Source organism: Peromyscus californicus, unplaced genomic scaffold, assembly GCF_007827085.1.
Source record: "Peromyscus californicus insignis strain IS unplaced genomic scaffold, ASM782708v3 Scaffold_6__1_contigs__length_162567912, whole genome shotgun sequence".
NCBI classification, from domain to species: domain Eukaryota; kingdom Metazoa; phylum Chordata; class Mammalia; order Rodentia; family Cricetidae; genus Peromyscus; species Peromyscus californicus.
Window position 1 is genome coordinate 2,881,930 of NW_026294584.1, and position 18,077 is coordinate 2,900,006.

Genomic DNA, 18,077 nt, shown 5'->3' on the forward strand with positions numbered 1-18,077 from the left:
TTTATATGACTGTGTTCTTAGGCTTTTGTCAGCTTCTCATGAGCTTGGGTCATTTCAGGAGAGGGAACCTCAATTGAGAAAATGTCTTCATCAGATTGGCCTATAGGCCAAGTCTGTGGGGCATTTTCTTGATTAATGATCGATGTGGGAGGACCCCTCCCACTGTGCACAGTGCCACCCCGGGGTAGTGGTCCTGGCTGAGGAAGCTGTGGAAAGTAAGCAAGTAGTCAGCGTTGCTATAGGGATGGACTTGGTCTGGATGTTGTAAGATGAGATGACCCTTTCCTCCTTCAGGCTGGTTTTGGCCAGTGTTTTATCACAGCAACAGAAAGCAAACTAACACAATGACATCACCATTAACTCCAGTATCACTGGTTGACCCTTTTCCTCCTACATACAAAAACTTTGCATGCCATCCTCAACAATGGATCAAGTTAATCCTGTCTGGGTGCTTCCAATTTCAGTACATATGTAGCTAAAGCATGTAGTAAACTTTATGAGGATACTAGCAATTCCTGTATAGTACCTCTCAGATAATACTGTATGCAGTATGAAACTATAAAAGTGATCGATTTTGATAGGAGCCATATCATACATACAAACACATATACACATATAATCTGTGTAACCATCCTTTAGGATGGGTCCTATCCCCCCTCACACCCCCCCACCCCAGAGATCCATACAGCATCAGAGCTAGGTTCTGGCCCTCCAAGTGATGCCACAGTCCTGGGTTCTTTGCTAGACTGTATCTCCTGTAAATCCTCCCTTCCCTGTAACTGTGTACTAGCTCTTTTTCATCCTCAGCTCTAAACAAATGGCAGAAGCAGAGGGAGAGCGGCACACACGTTAGAGTCAGCCTGGCGGCCATGAGCTGACACTCATGTCCTTCCTCAGTCCTGAGAGCAGAACTGGCATGTAGCCCAGTCAGCACCTATTTTCATAGAAATAAGAGCTATCACTCGGAACCCAGTCTAATGCTCAAAGTAAAGTTAATGGTAAGGTGTCGTGTACAGAGGACTCTGATTTGGTATTCTAAGCACCTGAGCTTCTTCACAGTGATACAAAACCCTAGGAGTGACTGATGGTTGCCATGGTTACAGCAGTGAGGAAGGACTTGTATTACTTTGAATTAGTCATGGCATCTGATTTCTACTTGTCTTGATTTATTATCTTTTTACAGTCACAAGTTTAGTTTTATTATTGTGGATCATTTTGTCCTTTAAGTATCATTTTTATTTTAAAGATTTTATTATTTTTATTCCTTCCATCATGTGTGTGTGTGTGTGTGTGTGTGTGTGTGTGTGTGTTTGGGTGCCCACAGAAGCCAAAAGAGGGCATCAGATCCCCTAGAGCTGGAGTTCCTGAGGTTGTGAACTGCTTGGCCTGGGTACTGTGAACCAGACTCTGGTCCTCTGTACTTGTAACCACTAAGCCATCTCTCCAGCTCCTCATTTTGTTTTTATATAATATCTGAAGAGTTATAAAGTCTTTCTAAATCAGTAAATTAGCATAGATGGTATTAGGTTTCAGTATGGGACTTTTAAGCAAAATCTGTTTTGTGGATTCTCCCCCCCCCCCCTTGGATTGTCTTACCCACCCACCCACCCACCCCCAGGCTCCTTTCTGCTCTAGTTACTGCCACTCATTAAATCAGACAGACATATAAGCGAGAATCCACAGATGAGATGTGTGGGTTTCGTCTTTTTAAGTGTGAGTTATCGTGCTCAATATAATACCTCCTAGCTTCATCCATTTCCCTGGAAATCTTGTGATGTCAGTTTTCTTTATAGCTCAACAAAATCCCACTGTGTCTGTGTACCATGCTTTCACTGTCCATTTCCTGCTGATGGCTGTCCAGGCTGGTTCCATGGCCTTGATGTTGCGATAGGAAAGCAGTGAACAGCTCTGTGACAGATGACCACACTGGCATTTCAGAATAATGCTACACTCTAGTTATGAATTGTCCTAATTAGAAGAGAAACTGGGGCGCCAAAGAGACGAACGTGTTTGTAAGTTTTCATAGGTTGAACTAATGGAAAGAAAGTAAAAAGAATGTGTTCTTTCCACTGTCATCTCGCATCCACACCCCTTTCCTCCACTCATTGATGAATAGAACCCTATTAATTACTGATATGCCAATCACATTTCACCAGCGGGAACTTCAGAAAAACTGGATTTTGCTAGCAGGAATTTGAGTGTTGATTAACTGTTAATTTTTGCTATAGTGATTTTTTTCTATTCTCACTTTTTTCCTTTTATTTTCTTTATTAAGAAGTTTTCTATTCACTTTACATACCAACCACAGATCCCACCTCTTCCCTCTTCCCACCCTCAGCCCTCCCTCCCAAGCAACCCCCTCAGCTATACTGATTTTGGATGTAATGTTTTATTGTTTGTTTTGTTTATGGCAAAATCTACATTTAAGGAACCCAAATGTATACTAAACAAACTACTGCAGGTGAGGTGGCTTCAGACAGACACAGCATTTGGATCCACAAAGACTAAGGGAGAGTAAGGGGGAAAACTTTAAAAGGGGAAACAAAACAAACCTTTGACCTCGGAAATCTCTTCCAGGCCTACTGTAAGACCTCGCTGTTCTTGGAACACTTGGATATCTCCTACTGTCGCCAACTGTCGGATGACATTATAAAAACAGTAGCCATTTTCTGCACGCACATCACGTCTCTCAACATCGCAGGATGTCCAAAGGTGTGTATGGCAGCTGGAGCATAGACAGGTCAAAGGGCAGCACTGACAGAGGAGCCGGGCGGGGAGCTGGGCGGGACAGTAGTCGGACTGGGCTTGGCATGGCTGGTGGAATCACTGGGTGCTTTTTCCCATCTTCAAATTGGAAATAGTTCTATCATTTTATTTGTGCCAAAGTAGAATTTAAAAACATCCAAAGCATTATTCTCATGCAAACATAATTATGTGCTGGAGATTCATTTAATTCATTAATGAGAGAACCAGCAAAATAACGAAGTCATGGCACAGAGCATTAGAAAAAACTGGGTAGGAACGGAAGAATGACCACTGGATTATGGGTCTCAGGTTAGATCTAAGATCGGTTAATATCCTACAGGGCAATACAGCCAGAATCTTGGGTTAGAGTTGCTACTAGCAAAAATAATTTGCGCCGGGCGGTGGTGGCGCACGCCTTTAATCCCAGCACTCGGGAGGCAGAGCCAGGCGGATCTCTGTGAGTTCGAGGCCAGCCTGGACTACCAAGTGAGTTCCAGGAAAGGCGCAAAGCTACACAGAGAAACCCTGTCTCGAAAAACCAAAAAAAAAAAAAAAAAAAAAAAAAAAATTTGCATATCTCCTGGATGAAAAAAAAAAGTGTTAACACACAACTTCACTGACTTTGGACCTTAGTAAACAATAAACAGTGTGTGAAGTAAAGGCTGAAGTCTCTAGGCACTTCCTCAGTGGGGTAGACATGTCTCTGTTTCCAACAAAAGGGCACGGAATTATCTTCAATCTTAATTTCGACAACTTTCCTGACACTTATGCATAAAAGAAATAATGTGTATTATAATAAACACTGGCTATACTAATGCTTATAGGGAAAAGTGAAGCACCCACTGCCATACACCAGAAAACACAAATTGCTGGCACTTAATACTTAGTTTTTTCAGATTTTTTCTTTGTACAAAAAGGTCAGAAATGATTATAGAAGGTTTGTGTTTTGTTCATTTTTAAAAGATGGACTAATACTTTCAAAGTACAATATAACCTACTTTCTTTCATCTTATAGAAACCCGAGTCTGGTAATATGGCAGATCAAATATACACATAGAATTTCTTGAAACCCCATTACAATTGCAGCTGAACAGTGAGGGCCCATTTGGAAAAGAAAATCAGGAAAGGAAACAAGCAACGAAATTGTGGGTACTTGAAAACAGGTGAACAAGTTTAGGTGACCCGAGACAGCTCTGAACCCATGCCACAGCAGAGGAAGCTGGGAACATCTCATCCATACAATGGCTGTAAGCTTGGCAGCTCCATAGACTGCTGGGACTGTGTTGGAAGGGGACTGGAGTCCTAATTAAACATTCTAGAGGAGCAGAGGCCCAGGTATCCTCTGCCCCACACCTCTGGGTGGACCTCCCCACCCAAACCAGAAGCATGAGCATTCACTTCCTCCATCCAGCTTTCTCAAGCCTGATAGCCCTGAAGCTCCGGACAAGGCAGTTCTTTGCAAGGAGGGAGGGTTGACCTATCACCACTGGATATCTAACACCCTGCCCTCTAGGCACTGGGCTGCTAGTATCTGACCCCCTGTATTTCCATCTTGAACCCAAGAATGTCTCCAGATACTGCCAAATGTCCCCTGGAGAGCAAAACTGTCATTGTCTAGACACAGTAAAGCAGAGGAGGGTGTCTGTGTGGGGAAACGCCATGTTTGACTGTGAGTTTGGAAACAAAAGAGCAAGGGGAAGTGGGGCCCCTGACATGGAAAGCAGACACTTTGGCACTTCCCTTCTCACTCAGCATCCACAGTGTGGTTGCCAGAACTTTCCTTCAGGCAGGAGATTAGATGCTGATTCTCTAGAGCCTTCACCAGTCCCTAGTGAGAGAGTGAACTCTCACACACCCTCCTAAATCACTCTTTACTCAGGTCTGTAGGAGAGCCCACACTGTTCACTTAGCTTCTGCTCAGAGGCTAGCCCTCCACTGATAACAACAAATGGCCAGTAAAGATTAGCAAGGAAGTCTCTAAACAGAAGATTAGAAATCCAAACATGCTATCAGGGGGAACCTGGAGTTGGCAAAAGATGCAGAAGAGAATATAAACCTTAAAAGTGCTTGGGAATGGCAAGCTGGTAAAAGCTTGTTCTGCTGTGCACATCCACTGGATTTTATTTGAATGGCATCACCCCAGTTCTCAGGGGCTGTGCACCCTTGCTGGGCTACGAATTCAGCTGCTTTACTGTTGGCTTGAGTGGACTGAGGGTGATTCTGGAATCTCCCAAATATTCCACACTAATGTATCAGATAAAGAAGAGGAGGCAAGAGGAAAAAGATGTGATAAGCCAGGACAAACTAAAGCCAGAAAGTTTACAGTAAAAACTTTTTTTTTGAGACAGGGTTTTACACTTAGCCCAGGCTAGCCTGGACCTTATCAGTAGACCAGGCTGTCCTTGAACTAGATGCCATTCTCCTACCTCGGCTTCCCAAGTGATGAGATTACAGGTATGTACCACCATGCCCAGCTACACAAGTTCTTTTACTAATGTATTTGGTTAGAACAAGGGAAAGTGGATGGTTTTTTCTGGTCCATGTCACCTGGCTCTGGAAGTAAGCTGCATCAAGAAGCTTGTACATCAGCTGCAGTGGCCACCTGACTCTGCATGTGGACCATGAGCACTCACAGCACGACTCACTGGGAACTACTCTGGCTACTGCACAAGGCAGATGGAAGAGGAGGCAGGCTTTCTGGTGGCTTTGCGAACAAAGGCAAGCAGGAAGAGCCTGCATGAAGAAAAGGCTCTAAAGAGCAGAGGAAAGAGAGAAGAGGATTCCTTTTTTAAAGAAAGAGCTCCTCTATAAGCCAAGGGATTCTCCCCTGCCCCTACAGTAAAGCAGCTTTGACATAGATGAATTAACATCAAATGTATCACTCTGTACTTAACAAGTAGGGGAAGAAAAGGGAAGTGGAGTAGATTTCCTCAGAACATTAAGAAATCAGGCTTGGCTTTCCCATCCAGGCTGTACCAGTTAAGTCACAAATGTGTCCTGATTCAGAAGAGGTAGGGATACTCATTTGGGCCAATCTGATAGCTTACTTGCTTCACTTTGCCTAATTTATTCTACTTACATTGCTTTTGAGAGGCCATAAAATATGTTAAGAGTCTAGCTCATCATTCCAGCTGCCCACAGTTGAACTGTGAGATCTGTTTAACATGTTTCTGGGAAGGCTAGATTTTCCAGCAGCCTGCTCATCTCCAGGTCAATCAGTAGTGCTGGGCCCTCATCTCTATGGCACTGAGGTGCCAAGGAAAGAAAATGCCCGAGACCAGGAAGAAAGTTGGTTGCCATGGGCCCAATGCACAGGCCTTAACAGGATTCTTAGCAGTGTGATTCTGCTGTCACCTTTGATGACCATAACATTGGCTTTAGGTAGGAGTTAGTAATAATTATAAAGGAAGAATAAGGGGAAAAGAAAGAAATCAGTGACAATAATGAAATATTGATACAATTCATCTTTGAGGGAAAGAAATCTCAAGTAGGCAAGGGGATAACTGTTAACTTAGTAACTGCATTTGTGTTGGGGGTATAGGCAATGGGTAGCACTCTCTGTATAGTGGTTACTGTCTTGTCTGGGACAAAAATGTATTCATATACAACAAGTGACATGAAGTATGATTTGCAGATAGATAGTAAAGGGCAAATAGGATCAGTACAGGACAGCTGCCATAGTGGAAGAAGTCTCCACGTGACATTTCCCTCATACTGTAGCTAAGGGATTCCAGAAAGCAGCAACTTAGCCCCAACTATGGATTTTATACCCAAGGGGGAAAATGACATGCTAAGATAAATCACTGAGGGGCATCCTGCTTGCACGGGGACTAGAACAGAACCCAGGGTATCCAACCAGTCCCTCAGGGTCAGGATGCTGTATTCCAGTAGTCTAGGTATTTCTTAGAGCTAACAACTGAGAAAAAGATGGGACCCGGATGAATCCAACACCAACTGGGAGACTGCTAGGCATGTGAATACATTGGAGAAGTTATGGTTTCAATATGGAATATCCCCTGTAGGTTTATGCGTTTGAACACTTGGTCCCTAGCTGGTAGCACTGTTTCAAAAAGTTATGGAACCTTTAGGAAGTGGAATCTTGGAAATTCTTTCCATTAAGAGATTTCAACATGGTCATAGGTCAGTCAGAGGTTTTATAATAGTTATAAAAAATGATCGATGGATTTTTTTTTTTTTTACCGTCTATCAGCATGGAATGGCTGACATGTGATGTTGGATAATGTACATAATCTGTTACTATGCAGCCAATCACCCCCTGAAATTGATGACTTGGACAACTCACATCTTTTTAAACCTTAGTAAAAATTTTAGTTTTAATTATGTATACATACATGTGTCAGCATGTAGGTGTGTGCAACTTGAGTGCAGTGCCCACAGAGGTATTGGATTACCACTGGAGCTAGTTACAGGCAGTTGTGAGCAGCCTGGTATGGGTGCTGGGAACCAAACTCAGGTCTTTTGCAAGAGCAGTACACTCTCAACCCCTGAGACACCTCTGCAGCCCAGCCCTCTCCCATTTTATTTGCTCACAATCCAATGGGCCAGCAGTTTGGGCCATGTCAGTCACGTGGACTTCCACTAGTGGCTGTGCAGCATTATTCACAGAGCTGCAGCCACCTGCTGGCTCCACGCAGAGCTGCCTGTACATGCGTCCTCAGCTGAGAGGGAGTTCTTTGATTGGACATGGTGTTGCCCTCCCACAAGCTCCCTGAGCTGCTTCTAGCCAGCAATGCATCCCAAGAAACAAGAGGTCAAAGAAGATGATGGGAGTGTTATTTAGCATGTTGAAAAGTAGTTGCGTTTTAAGGTGACATATTTGTAATTATTTCTCCTTTAATAACTGTTAAGGTAATGTGCTTATATTTCTTCCAAAATAGGAAATAAATTTATTTAAAGAAACCAAGAGTTTTCCAAGACTCAAAGGGAATTGTGTTGGGAATAACAATCTGTCCGGTGAGCCAAGGCCAGGATCTTGTATTTGAGAGTTGGGAATATTAGCCAACTCATCTCCGCCCCCAGTTTCCAGCCCTTTAGTCATACCCCCCCAGACATTACCTCCCTACTGGACACATGGAGCTTCCAAACTACAGGAGGGCTCCTTGTCAAACCCCCCCACTTTAAGGTCCATCTGCCTCAACTGTCCCGTCACCTCATTGTCCTATAATGCTACAGGATTCTTTTTTCAATGACAACAGATCCAAAGAGACTCACAGAGCATGGCAGGGATGTCTGAGGAATTTTTCTGAGAACCAGTTACAATTCTGAGCCTTGGTTCCAAGCATGTTTCAGAAACAGGGAATGCCTAGACAATGACAGCATCTATTTTCCCATACTTAAAAAGTATACATTTCAAACCAAAGGGCTTTTCTGCATAATTCTAACTTTATGTTAAAAAACAATGAGCTAAGCCTCATAGTGTATGTTTTTCTAAATGTCCATATATAAAGTAGAAAATTAAATCCAGCTGAAAGATTCCTTTGGGGAGAGGAATCTAGTTTGCTCTGCAGCAAGTTTCAGCTCATCCATAGTCAAAAGCCAGACCCCAGTCAGTGAAATACACTAGTGATGGAGTTGAACTACCTCTGCAGGACAGCTGGACAGATTTGTACGACTGTGGAACACTGGCTAAGATTTGTCTGAGTGGGACTTAACTATCTGTGGCTTCTGCCCATCTCCCTCTTGCCTCACACCTACTGCTGTCCACTCATTCTTGCATATGACCTATCGGAGATGTTCAGATCTTTCTCATGGAGGGCCGATCCTGGATGGAGATGGACTTCAGGGTATATATGTTTGTAATTCTGCAAGATATAATGTTATTAAGCATACTTTTCCAAACTGGTAAAGCTTTACAGAGGATTTGAAGCATGGACAGCCCCATTGCTGTAGCATTTCCTAAGTTCCTCATAATGACACAACAGTTATTAATTACAGAGAAAATTTGACAGTGTTCCTCATGCAGACCAGAGGATGCTTAAGTGAAAACAAAATCACAAATCCTCTTGGTGTCACTTGAGGCAGGTATTTTATCATTCTCATTTGGAAGTAGTTAAGCCACAAACTTGGCTTAGCATGGAATAAACTCGGTGAAAGAAAGCCTGCCAGGTCTTAAATTTGTTTGCCATGGCAAGAGTGCTTGTCCCCCGCCCCTGCCACTGGCTACCAATGCTCAGACTCTAACTACCCGTGTAACAGTGTCACAAAGCGGGGACTTTGGGAGACAACGAGGTTTAGAAGAGGTCATGAAAGGGACACTGCTATTATGGGGTCATGTCTTTGTAAGAAGAGGCAGAGGCTGGAGCTCTCTATCCACTAAGAGCATGATACGAGGCATCAGACACCGTATGTGCAGCCATCTTGTTCTTGGATTTCCCAGGCTTCATGGTAAGAAGTAAGTGCCTGGTGTTTGAGCCACCCAATCCATATTTTATTACAGCACCCTAAATTAAAACACTGTTCCTGTGGGACAGAGTCGCTCAGTAACTGCTACTTACTTTGGCTGTGTGTGCAGATTACTGATGGAGGGTTGGAGACGTTATCTGCAAAGTGCCATTATCTGCACATTTTGGATATCTCCGGCTGTATCCTACTTACAGACCAGATCCTTCAGGACCTTCAAATGGGCTGCAAACAACTCCGGATCCTCAAGATGCGATTCTGCAGGTCCATCTCCGTGTAAGTAGGCAGCTGGATATGAAAGGGCTTGGAAATGCCAGAACAGCATGTTATGTGGCTGTGCCATTCATAATATGCAACAATTTGTATTTTGATTGACTGAAACCAACATTCTGAGTTGAACCTGGGATGCCCTTCTAAAATTAACTTCATGGTCTTATATTCCTTTCACAGAAGCCTTTTACTTTCAGTCCCTTCCTCTCTATGGTCAAGCAGACAACCAAAGTTAATTCTGCTCCTTGTCACTTAGCTCTAGCTCTGCTGGTGAAATGTAGTCTACTTGGTTCATCTCCCTGAGTAAAGCAGCTCCCTTACCCAGGACTGGAAGAACTTGGAACCAGAGGAAGTGGGCCTCTTTCTGAAGCCTTCCTGCTTGCTATTTGGGCCATGGACCCACTAAGCAGTTGTTTCACTGAAGCTGTCTGTGGGTGGAATGGTGGAAGAGCTGGGGTGAGGGGACCAGAAGTCCCCCTCCACACACACACACACACACAAGAGCAAGCACAGAAATGCACATTCTCATGTACTTCCTGTGGCTGTGCATAAATGCTTGGCTTACTATCACTCTTTCCTATGACACTGCAGCCACAAGCAGTGACTAAACCCAGCCCATTTCTCTTCTCTGTCAGCAGCAACTTCCTTAAGATCGTTCTCAGTCCCCTACTATTTGTTAAGTTTTTAATGCCTCAATTCTTATAGACCCTCCTGTCATGTGACAAGATGGATAACCAATACATTGTATAATGCACTCATCATAACTTTTATAGAATCTAAAGTGTGAAAAAAAATTAAGTGCTTAATTTACTCTAGCTTGTAGCTGACTGAAGAACTGTACTACACAACCCACTATTTACACGTTCCCAAACTTAGCAAAGAGTACTTAGCCTCCTATCAACTAGCCACAATTCTTTAAAACCAGTGCTTTCAGAAACCACAAGTAACATATAATTTGGTCACCTTTCAAGTCCTTTGCTTCCTAAACACGCATTTTCTTTCCCCTGAAGTCAAGGACACTGCTGTCTCTGAATATAATGGCCTTATCAAAGTCAACGCCAGCAGCCTTGGCGCATTTTTCTTCACTACTTTAGTTTTCATTATACACATCTTCCACCTGCTTAGTGAGGTGTATTCCTAGGCTGTGTGTGCACATGCCTGCACACATGTGCATGTGTGGTTTTTCTTTTTATTTTCAGTTACTGTGAACGAGATCATTCCCTAATTTCCTTCTGAGTATGTTATTGGTATAAATAAAGCTGCTGGGCTTTGGATGTTTTTGGAACTGGATATTTTACTGAAAAGTGTTTATCAGATTTAAGAATTTTTGAGAGGAGTCATTAGTGTCTTTTAGTGCATGATCATATTGTCTACAGATAATTTGAATTCTCCTTTTCTCCTTGTATTCCTTTCATCTCTTTTTCTTGCATTATTGCTTTGGCTAAGAATATAAGCATGGTATTGAGTAAGAGTGAAGGGAGTGAACACTCTTGACTCACTTCTGATTTTAGAAGAAATACTTTCCTCTAATTAGTGTGTATGTTATAGGTTGTCATATATAGTCCTATTGTGTTGAGGTATGCTACTTCTATCCTTAGTAGTTTTTGTTTTTGAGCTTTATCACAAGTGGTTATTAATGGTGTCAAAGGCAATTTCTGCACCTACTGAAATAATAATGTGATTTCTGAATCTCTTGATGTCCTGTATTACATTTATTGGTTTGTATGTGTTTTACCATCTTCACATCACTGCAATTAAGCCACCTTGATCATAGTATATGATCTTTCTAATGTGTTGCTGCAATTGACAGGAAGTATTCTGTTGAGAATTTTTGCATCTCTGTTTAAGAAACAGGAAATGTGTGTATGTCTATGTGTATGCACGTGCATGCATGTATGTGTTCTTTGCTTCCTTATTTCTTCCTAAGAAAGTCTAACACTATTTTTAATTATTTGGCTATGAACCTCTTTGAGTCACAACCTTCCAAGAAAAATATATACTGAAGACAAAACTATACAGATTTTTAGCAAGTTCATGAACCTTTCTAGAGTCCATCATGCATCCACAGGGGTCTGTGAACTCTGGTGATGAGGTCCTTTTTGACATGTCAGCCTTCACAGGAAAGGTGGACCAGGCTGTTACTTCATCAAAGGAACTGGAGATACATCAGGCTGAGCACTTTCACAAAAGTACTGTAAATGACTTTGGTGTTCCTGCTCCTTGGCCCCTATAAGGGCATACTCACAGCCTGGTAAGCCCTGAATTGGTTGAACTACAGATGCTTTTGCCTGGGGTGCCAGACTTTTTTTTGTACAATTCCCAACTTTCTCTCACAGCAAGTGAAGCTGTGTGTTAAATGTGACTAGTACTTTTTGTTTGTTTGTTTTTGGTTTTTTTTTTTTTTTTTGGTGGGGAGCTGTCTGGTCGCTAGGGCCTAGGAGCTAGAGAACTGATCTGCTGGTCTGGAGATGGCAGAGCTGCCAGCTTAAGTTGTGCTGCGATCAAGAAAAATGGGCCTTGATGGTTCGTGTTCCTGGAGTTGTATCCATGCCAGTGGATGCCCACATGCTCCAGAAGAGAATTTGACATCGCTGCTGCCATTGTCGCTGTTATAAACAGTGGTGGCCACCGCTGTTACTGTTTCTGGGATTACCATTTCATAATTGGTTACTACAGCTAGCACAGTGGAGACCCTGGCAGCAAAAGTAGTTAATCTTTCATTGTATTGGGCATGATAAATTTAATTCAATAGTTATATACATTTCAATTGGCTTTGAAAGTTATAAATTTATAAACTCAAGTTCCATTTGCTTTTGGGATACCACCTTACAAGGACTCCAATGTGCAGTAAGGCTAATTAAGGAAGGGAATGGCTCAGTTGCCTTTAGCCTACTGGCTATGGGTGGCTTAGGACTTCTGTTGGTCTTTTCTGTGACGAACACACAGATTGCAAGCCCAGTGCCACTTTGAGATCTTTGGCAGCAGTTAACTCTGCAGCTCACACATGATTGAGCCTGTATGATAATGAGTATTCAGAGACGGGTAATACCTGGGGGGTGCTCACCAACCTAAGACAGAGCGCCTGTGTGGCCTGGGCAGGTGTCTCCATGATGGGTAAGGACCTGCTGATGTCCCATGCAACCTAAGTCAGAAGCTCATTTTTTAGTAAAAGGGGGGCCCTGGCCCCCCGTTTTGGGTAGCTGTTGCCTTGCTTGCTGACCTTGACCTTGATATCCTCCCTATGCTAATTCCCTGCTGGGTTCCACACTCCTGAATGCTTAAGGGAAGTTCCTTGTCTGTGTATCCTGCATATTGGGCGTTAACAGCTTAGATGCAAGATTGTAAAACATTGGTAGCAAACTTCTGCCCTCCAGGGTTCTCCCATTGTGCTGTAAGCCTGTATTTAAGACCTCCTCCCTCCTTCAATAAACAGCATTCAGCATTCAAAAAAAAAAATGTGACTAGTGACGGTAAGTTTTCAATTCCAACTTCGGTCAAATGTGAAAACTGTAGGGATTCCTTCTGTAGCTCACTAACGCTCAGCACTGTTGTTGCAGGGCAGCAGCTCACAGGATGTCCTCTGTGGTCCAGCATCAGGAGTACAGCTCTGATGACCCTCCAAGTTGGTTTGGCTACGACTCTGAAGGAAATCCTCTTGAAGAGACTCAAAGTAGAATACAAACTAGAAATTACTCGGAACTGATAGTCAAAGAGTCATTCAGCAGTGATGAGGAAAGTCCAGACGCCAACCTCATATAGGAAAAACAAAACATCTGGAACTGACAATGTTTCTTCTTTTGATGTTAATATTGTTAGTTGCTGGCTCCCAATAACAGCACAAAAAAGCAGCATGCCTCTGCTTCTTACTTCAATGGCAAATGTCACCTTTATCTAATGAGACCCCAAGGTAACCTGATCAAGTTATTTTCAAACATCTATTTATTTAATGTATATGTGCCTGTGTGAGTCTGTGTGTGTGCAGGAGTCCACAAAGGCCTGGAACTGGTGTTACAGAATTCTATGAGAGCTATGTAGGTGCTGGGAACTGAACCTGGGTCTTCAAGGCCAGTAAACTTTTATCCACTAAACCAGCTCTGAGCAAACTAAATTTAGATGAGATGATCAGATCCAAGGTTACAATGTAGGAAATAGTTTGGAAAGACTTTTTTTTTTTTTTTTTAACAAGTAGGAATTGCTCTCCAGATAGGTGATGACTCTGAGGATTTGCAAAGATTTACTATAAATGATAGGGACATACATTTTCAAAGGAGGAGAGCTAAAAGTCAGCCCTAGATTCAATACCCAACAGAAGCAAATTAAAGAGAAACAAGACCAGAAAGGGCGCTCCTGTACCATCTCAGCTCTTCTTATCATGTCTGGGCTACACAGGAATTTTAACTATGAAATGCCAAAAGACAAAAACAAAACACCTTTCAATCTTCTTCTATGAAGAAATGGCCTTTAATTTCATGTCTAAAAACTAATGGTAAAAACTTCTATCATGGGTTTTTACCATTATTTGATCCATTATCTTCACCATGATAGGATTTGATGTTGCCAGAACAGGAGGGGTCTTTTCTGACTGCTACAACAAGCAGTGTCAGTGACATCAGAGCAGTCACTTATCTCTTGAATGAGGTTAGCCTATTTACCTACAAATTTGAAAGAAAGTTAAAAAATTTAAAGGATATTAAAAAGTTTTAAAAGGCCTCTACACCGTATTATTATTATTGGATATTCTGAATCGGTTAAATGCTTTTAAATAATTTCCCTCCCTCTTTTTGAATGTTTTTGAAATCGGTGGCAGAAAGGCTCATGGGAGTCAAGAGCACGGGAATCTGTTAAACAGCAAGTTTTAAGATCTGAGCCAAATGACTATGGTAAGAGTGAGACTTTTAACGAAGTCTGAGGCTTGTGGCAGCCGCGTGAGAGCTGGCTTCAGAAGTCTGACCCCTGGGTGTTTCATGTCTACAACCAGGGAGACATAAAAGAGGCAGCTGGCTTCTCAAAGAGTAACATCTGCACGGGGAATAACAGGCCAAGGAAAAACATACCCTGCTATACTATCGAGAAACTCAGCAGGTGGCTTTATGGCCAAAGCTTGTTCCAAACTCTTAATGTCTTTTTAAAACCAAGAATGTGAGACTTCATTAATCCTGAGGAGGTAGACTTCAGAGCTACAGAAATGGACTGGACAGGGTAAGAATTAGAAAAGCAAGCTATGCAAGGAGGCCATTATGCACAATTCCACTAATAACTTTAAGCATTCTTAGCTGAATTCTACTAATTCATGACCTTTTAGGCTATTGTTGGCTACTTTTATCAACTTTATTTTTAGTCATGAAATGTTTCTCTAATTGCCTGAGAGTGAAAAAATATCATAAAAATTGCCTTACTGCCTCACCAGTTCCTTTGCTTAACAGCTTAACACACAATCACCAAACAAATATCCAGCATGTCAGACATTCCGTCTTATATAAATTCTGATTTCATTAAGAGTGAATTCTAAGGGCACAGTCACAGACCAACAAGGCTGACTTTATTTCACAAATAAGATATTAGAATGTACCGATATGGAACATTAGTAAAAGAAGACTTACTATAATATTTAGAAAAGTTTATTTGAAATCAGTGTTTAATCACTGATTTATCCAAATCAAAATTCATAATCCAACAAATTGACCTGCTCAGTGTAGTATAGTTTTTAATGTTATATAGACATTTTTAAAGAAATAGAATTCATGAAGTAACTCTATAAAGCACAGCTTATAAAAGTGTAATCGCATCTTCAAACATTTGGTGATAGACTAACCAACCATTCTTCCCCATAGTGAGGTACATCATAACCTACACAAGATACACTAAAGTCAGAAGCACCTGCTTCATCTACATGTTATATGTTTTATTCACAACTTAAGGCAATACCATAGAAAGTATTAAGAAGGAAATCTGTCACATGGGCACTACAATACCAACAATCCTAAGGTGACTCCAACAATTGGCACCTTTATATAGTCATCTCTTGAGTGGGAGCTGTGGATGCGATGTGATATTCCCATAATCATGTTAAATATCTTGGCCAACCAAGCAGAGATTTCTCCAGCTTACAAGAAAGTCAGATATTCAGAGCATAAGAATTCTGTGTGTTTTGCTTGAAGACAGAGTGTCCACACGAGGAAAAAGATGGGCATGTGGGTAGTGTTTATAAAGCATGATTATTTGTGGAAGGCAGAAGGAAATGATGTCATACAGGCATAAGGAATTCCATTTTTCCTATAATGTGAGTGAATGTGGGAGACTTCTCACCATAGTCCCCAGATAATATCCTCAGCCTGGCTAACACCTTTATTCCAGCCATGTGACACACTAAGCACAAGGCTACCAAGACGATGATCTCAGGTCATTACTGTGGTAGAACTGTTCTCTTGCCCCATCCAAGGACTTGCTTTTTATTTCTTCAGTAACTTGTAGTTGATAAATTCCAGATATAAATAATGCATAAGTTTTAAATTGTGTCACCTGAAGTAGCATGAGGAAATCTTACGTTGTTCCACTCAGGATGTGAGTCATTCTTTTGCCATGCACATGCATGCTATATGTGTATACTATCTATCTGTTAGTCACTCAGTGGCCATCTTGTCCATCCAACCATCACGGTAGTCATAGTGCCAGAAATGAAGAAGTCTTTATCTTAGTAACAGCTCTAAAGTACAATCACAGTGATATTTGCAATTGGGCCTGACAAAAAGAAGCCACAAAACTTTTACCTTTAAGGAAAAAAGTAAAAATTCTCAACTTAGTTAGAAAACAAAACAAAACAAAATTATATGCTGAGGCTGCTAGGCCCTACAGTCAGGGTAGATATACTGTGTGTGAAATTGTAAAGGAGAAAAAAGAAAGCCATCTCTTTGCTACTGTAACTACAATGGTTTAAGTGTTTTGGCCAGAGTATATAACAGCTTAGTTGAACAGAAAAGGCATTCAGCTGGCTTATGTGTTTATAAAAACAAGTGTATAGTGGTTGACACTGTCCGTGGTTTCAAGAACCACCAGAGGTCTTAGAACATATTTGGGGGGCTTCTGTAATTTGGAACACAGCAATAGAAAACCAATTCTATAGCTAAGCGCATGTTTTGCAAAAGTCCGAGACCATTCACCAGTATTTCCCGCTAATGCTGTTGTTATTGACGTTTATAGGAACACTGGTGTCTGCATTTGTATACTCACAAGTCTGTTATTGCACATTAAAATGAATAAATACAGCTGAAACCATTCTTAGTCCTGCAGTTTCAGAGACTGAAACCAGCTCTGATGTTTATAACTTACAGTGCCTTTGGGGGCAACGGCATTTATCCACCTTTCATGTCTGCTTGCTTGATTCAGGAGTCCTGAAATACAAAATTGCACCAAGTTCAGTTTAGTGGCTAAGAACAATATTTAAGCACACTAATCTTACTAGTGTATCTCAAAAAGGCAGAAATGCCTAAGAAGAGCGCCTTTGTAAACACAGTTTTAGTCAGGAAAGCTGTAAAGAGGTCATGTGGGTTTGCTCCTCTTCTTTCGCTTTGTTAGAACTACGGAGATGAGCTGTTATGTCTGTACTGGTTCTAGTATAGGTTAAAAGAGAGACTTCTACTGATGATAATTAAACTACTGCATCTGAGGTCTACAATATAGTCAAGTCTGACAAGTGTATTGGTCTGGGGAGTCAACTCTCCACAAGACAGTGGGCACATCAGCCACTCCCACAGTTCCTTACACACTGATCTTTCACTCGTTCCCTGTTCCCCGGAGGTCTATGTGGTGAAGGCTTCATTACCAGTGCACTATGGAAAGGTAGAACTTTCTGAGGTGGGCCCAGTGGTAGTTCGTTTGGTCACTGAAGTGTGCCCTTAGGGGGACAGTGAGGCCCCAGCCCTCTTCATCCTCCACTCTTTGCAGCCCTGAGGTGAGCAGCTAGGTGGTGTGTGCCCTGAGGTGAGCAGGTGGGGGTGCTGTGCCTGGCTGTGATGCCTCAGCACAAGCCCACAGGTAAAGGGGCCTGCTGGCCAGAGACTGCAGCACCCCAACCGTGAGCCAGTTGTTCTCACTGGAAGCTGATTAGCTCTGATATTTGTGAGGGGAACAGAGAGCTGACTAGTATCCTTTCCCTGCCTGTTATCCCTCCTCACCTCGCAACCTAGCAATCACTGATTGTCTCCTTTGTCACTGTGGATTATTTGTACTTCCTAAATCTTTACATAAATGGAACTGTACTGTTAAAAATGTCTTTTTCAATGAATTGAGGCTGTATCTTTTTTCACATTGTACCAGGCAGCTTCCCCCAAAGCATCAATACTTGTTGAGTGTTCATGGGTGGCATCTATAGAACTTCTGGGACAGCTCCTCCTGGTCCCCACGGTCCCTGGTGCTTCAGCTTAGTCTTCATTCTGGGACTCTGCTGGGCCCTGTCTGTCTCCTCTCCCTGTCCTGCAGCCTGGGAACTGGGTGGCGGCCACAGGCTGACACTTGCTTTCTCATCTCATTGGTGTTCTAGCTGCACATGACCTCCGCTATCAAAACACCCAGGGGAGTCTCTCTCCTGAGATCCACTGCAGTGTAGACTTAAGAAAGTCACTACGGAACTGTTTAGGGAGTTGTGA

At 42.2% G+C, this 18,077-nt stretch overlaps 2 protein-coding genes across 10 annotated transcripts in view; one reads left to right on the forward strand and one right to left on the reverse strand.

Annotated features, from left to right (window-relative positions):
- Fbxl13 (F-box and leucine rich repeat protein 13) overlaps positions 1-14,830 on the forward strand; it is a 209,224-nt gene extending 194,394 nt beyond the window's left edge. Inside the window, exons 20-22 of the mRNA XM_052720972.1 lie at positions 2,578-2,712; positions 9,278-9,441; positions 12,993-14,830. Of these exons, the coding sequence (XP_052576932.1) occupies positions 2,578-2,712; positions 9,278-9,441; positions 12,993-13,194 (501 nt within the window). The 3' untranslated portion in view covers positions 13,195-14,830. The remainder of the gene's footprint in view (positions 1-2,577; positions 2,713-9,277; positions 9,442-12,992) is intronic.
- The window catches only part of Fam185a (family with sequence similarity 185 member A), an 80,550-nt gene that overhangs the window by 16,200 nt on the left and 46,273 nt on the right, over positions 1-18,077 (reverse strand). For 5 of the 9 annotated variants that reach the window (XR_008214456.1, XR_008214455.1, XR_008214453.1 and 2 more), the window contains one exon: positions 16,762-16,823. Coding sequence is in view for 5 of the 9 variants with exons in the window: in XM_052720964.1 (XP_052576924.1) it covers positions 16,762-16,823 (62 nt within the window). In the remaining 4 variants the exon portion in view is untranslated. Of the gene's footprint in view, positions 1-15,037; positions 16,824-18,077 lie in introns of those variants that run through there. The other 4 variants (XM_052720966.1, XM_052720968.1, XM_052720967.1 and 1 more) reach the window with 3 other exon arrangements.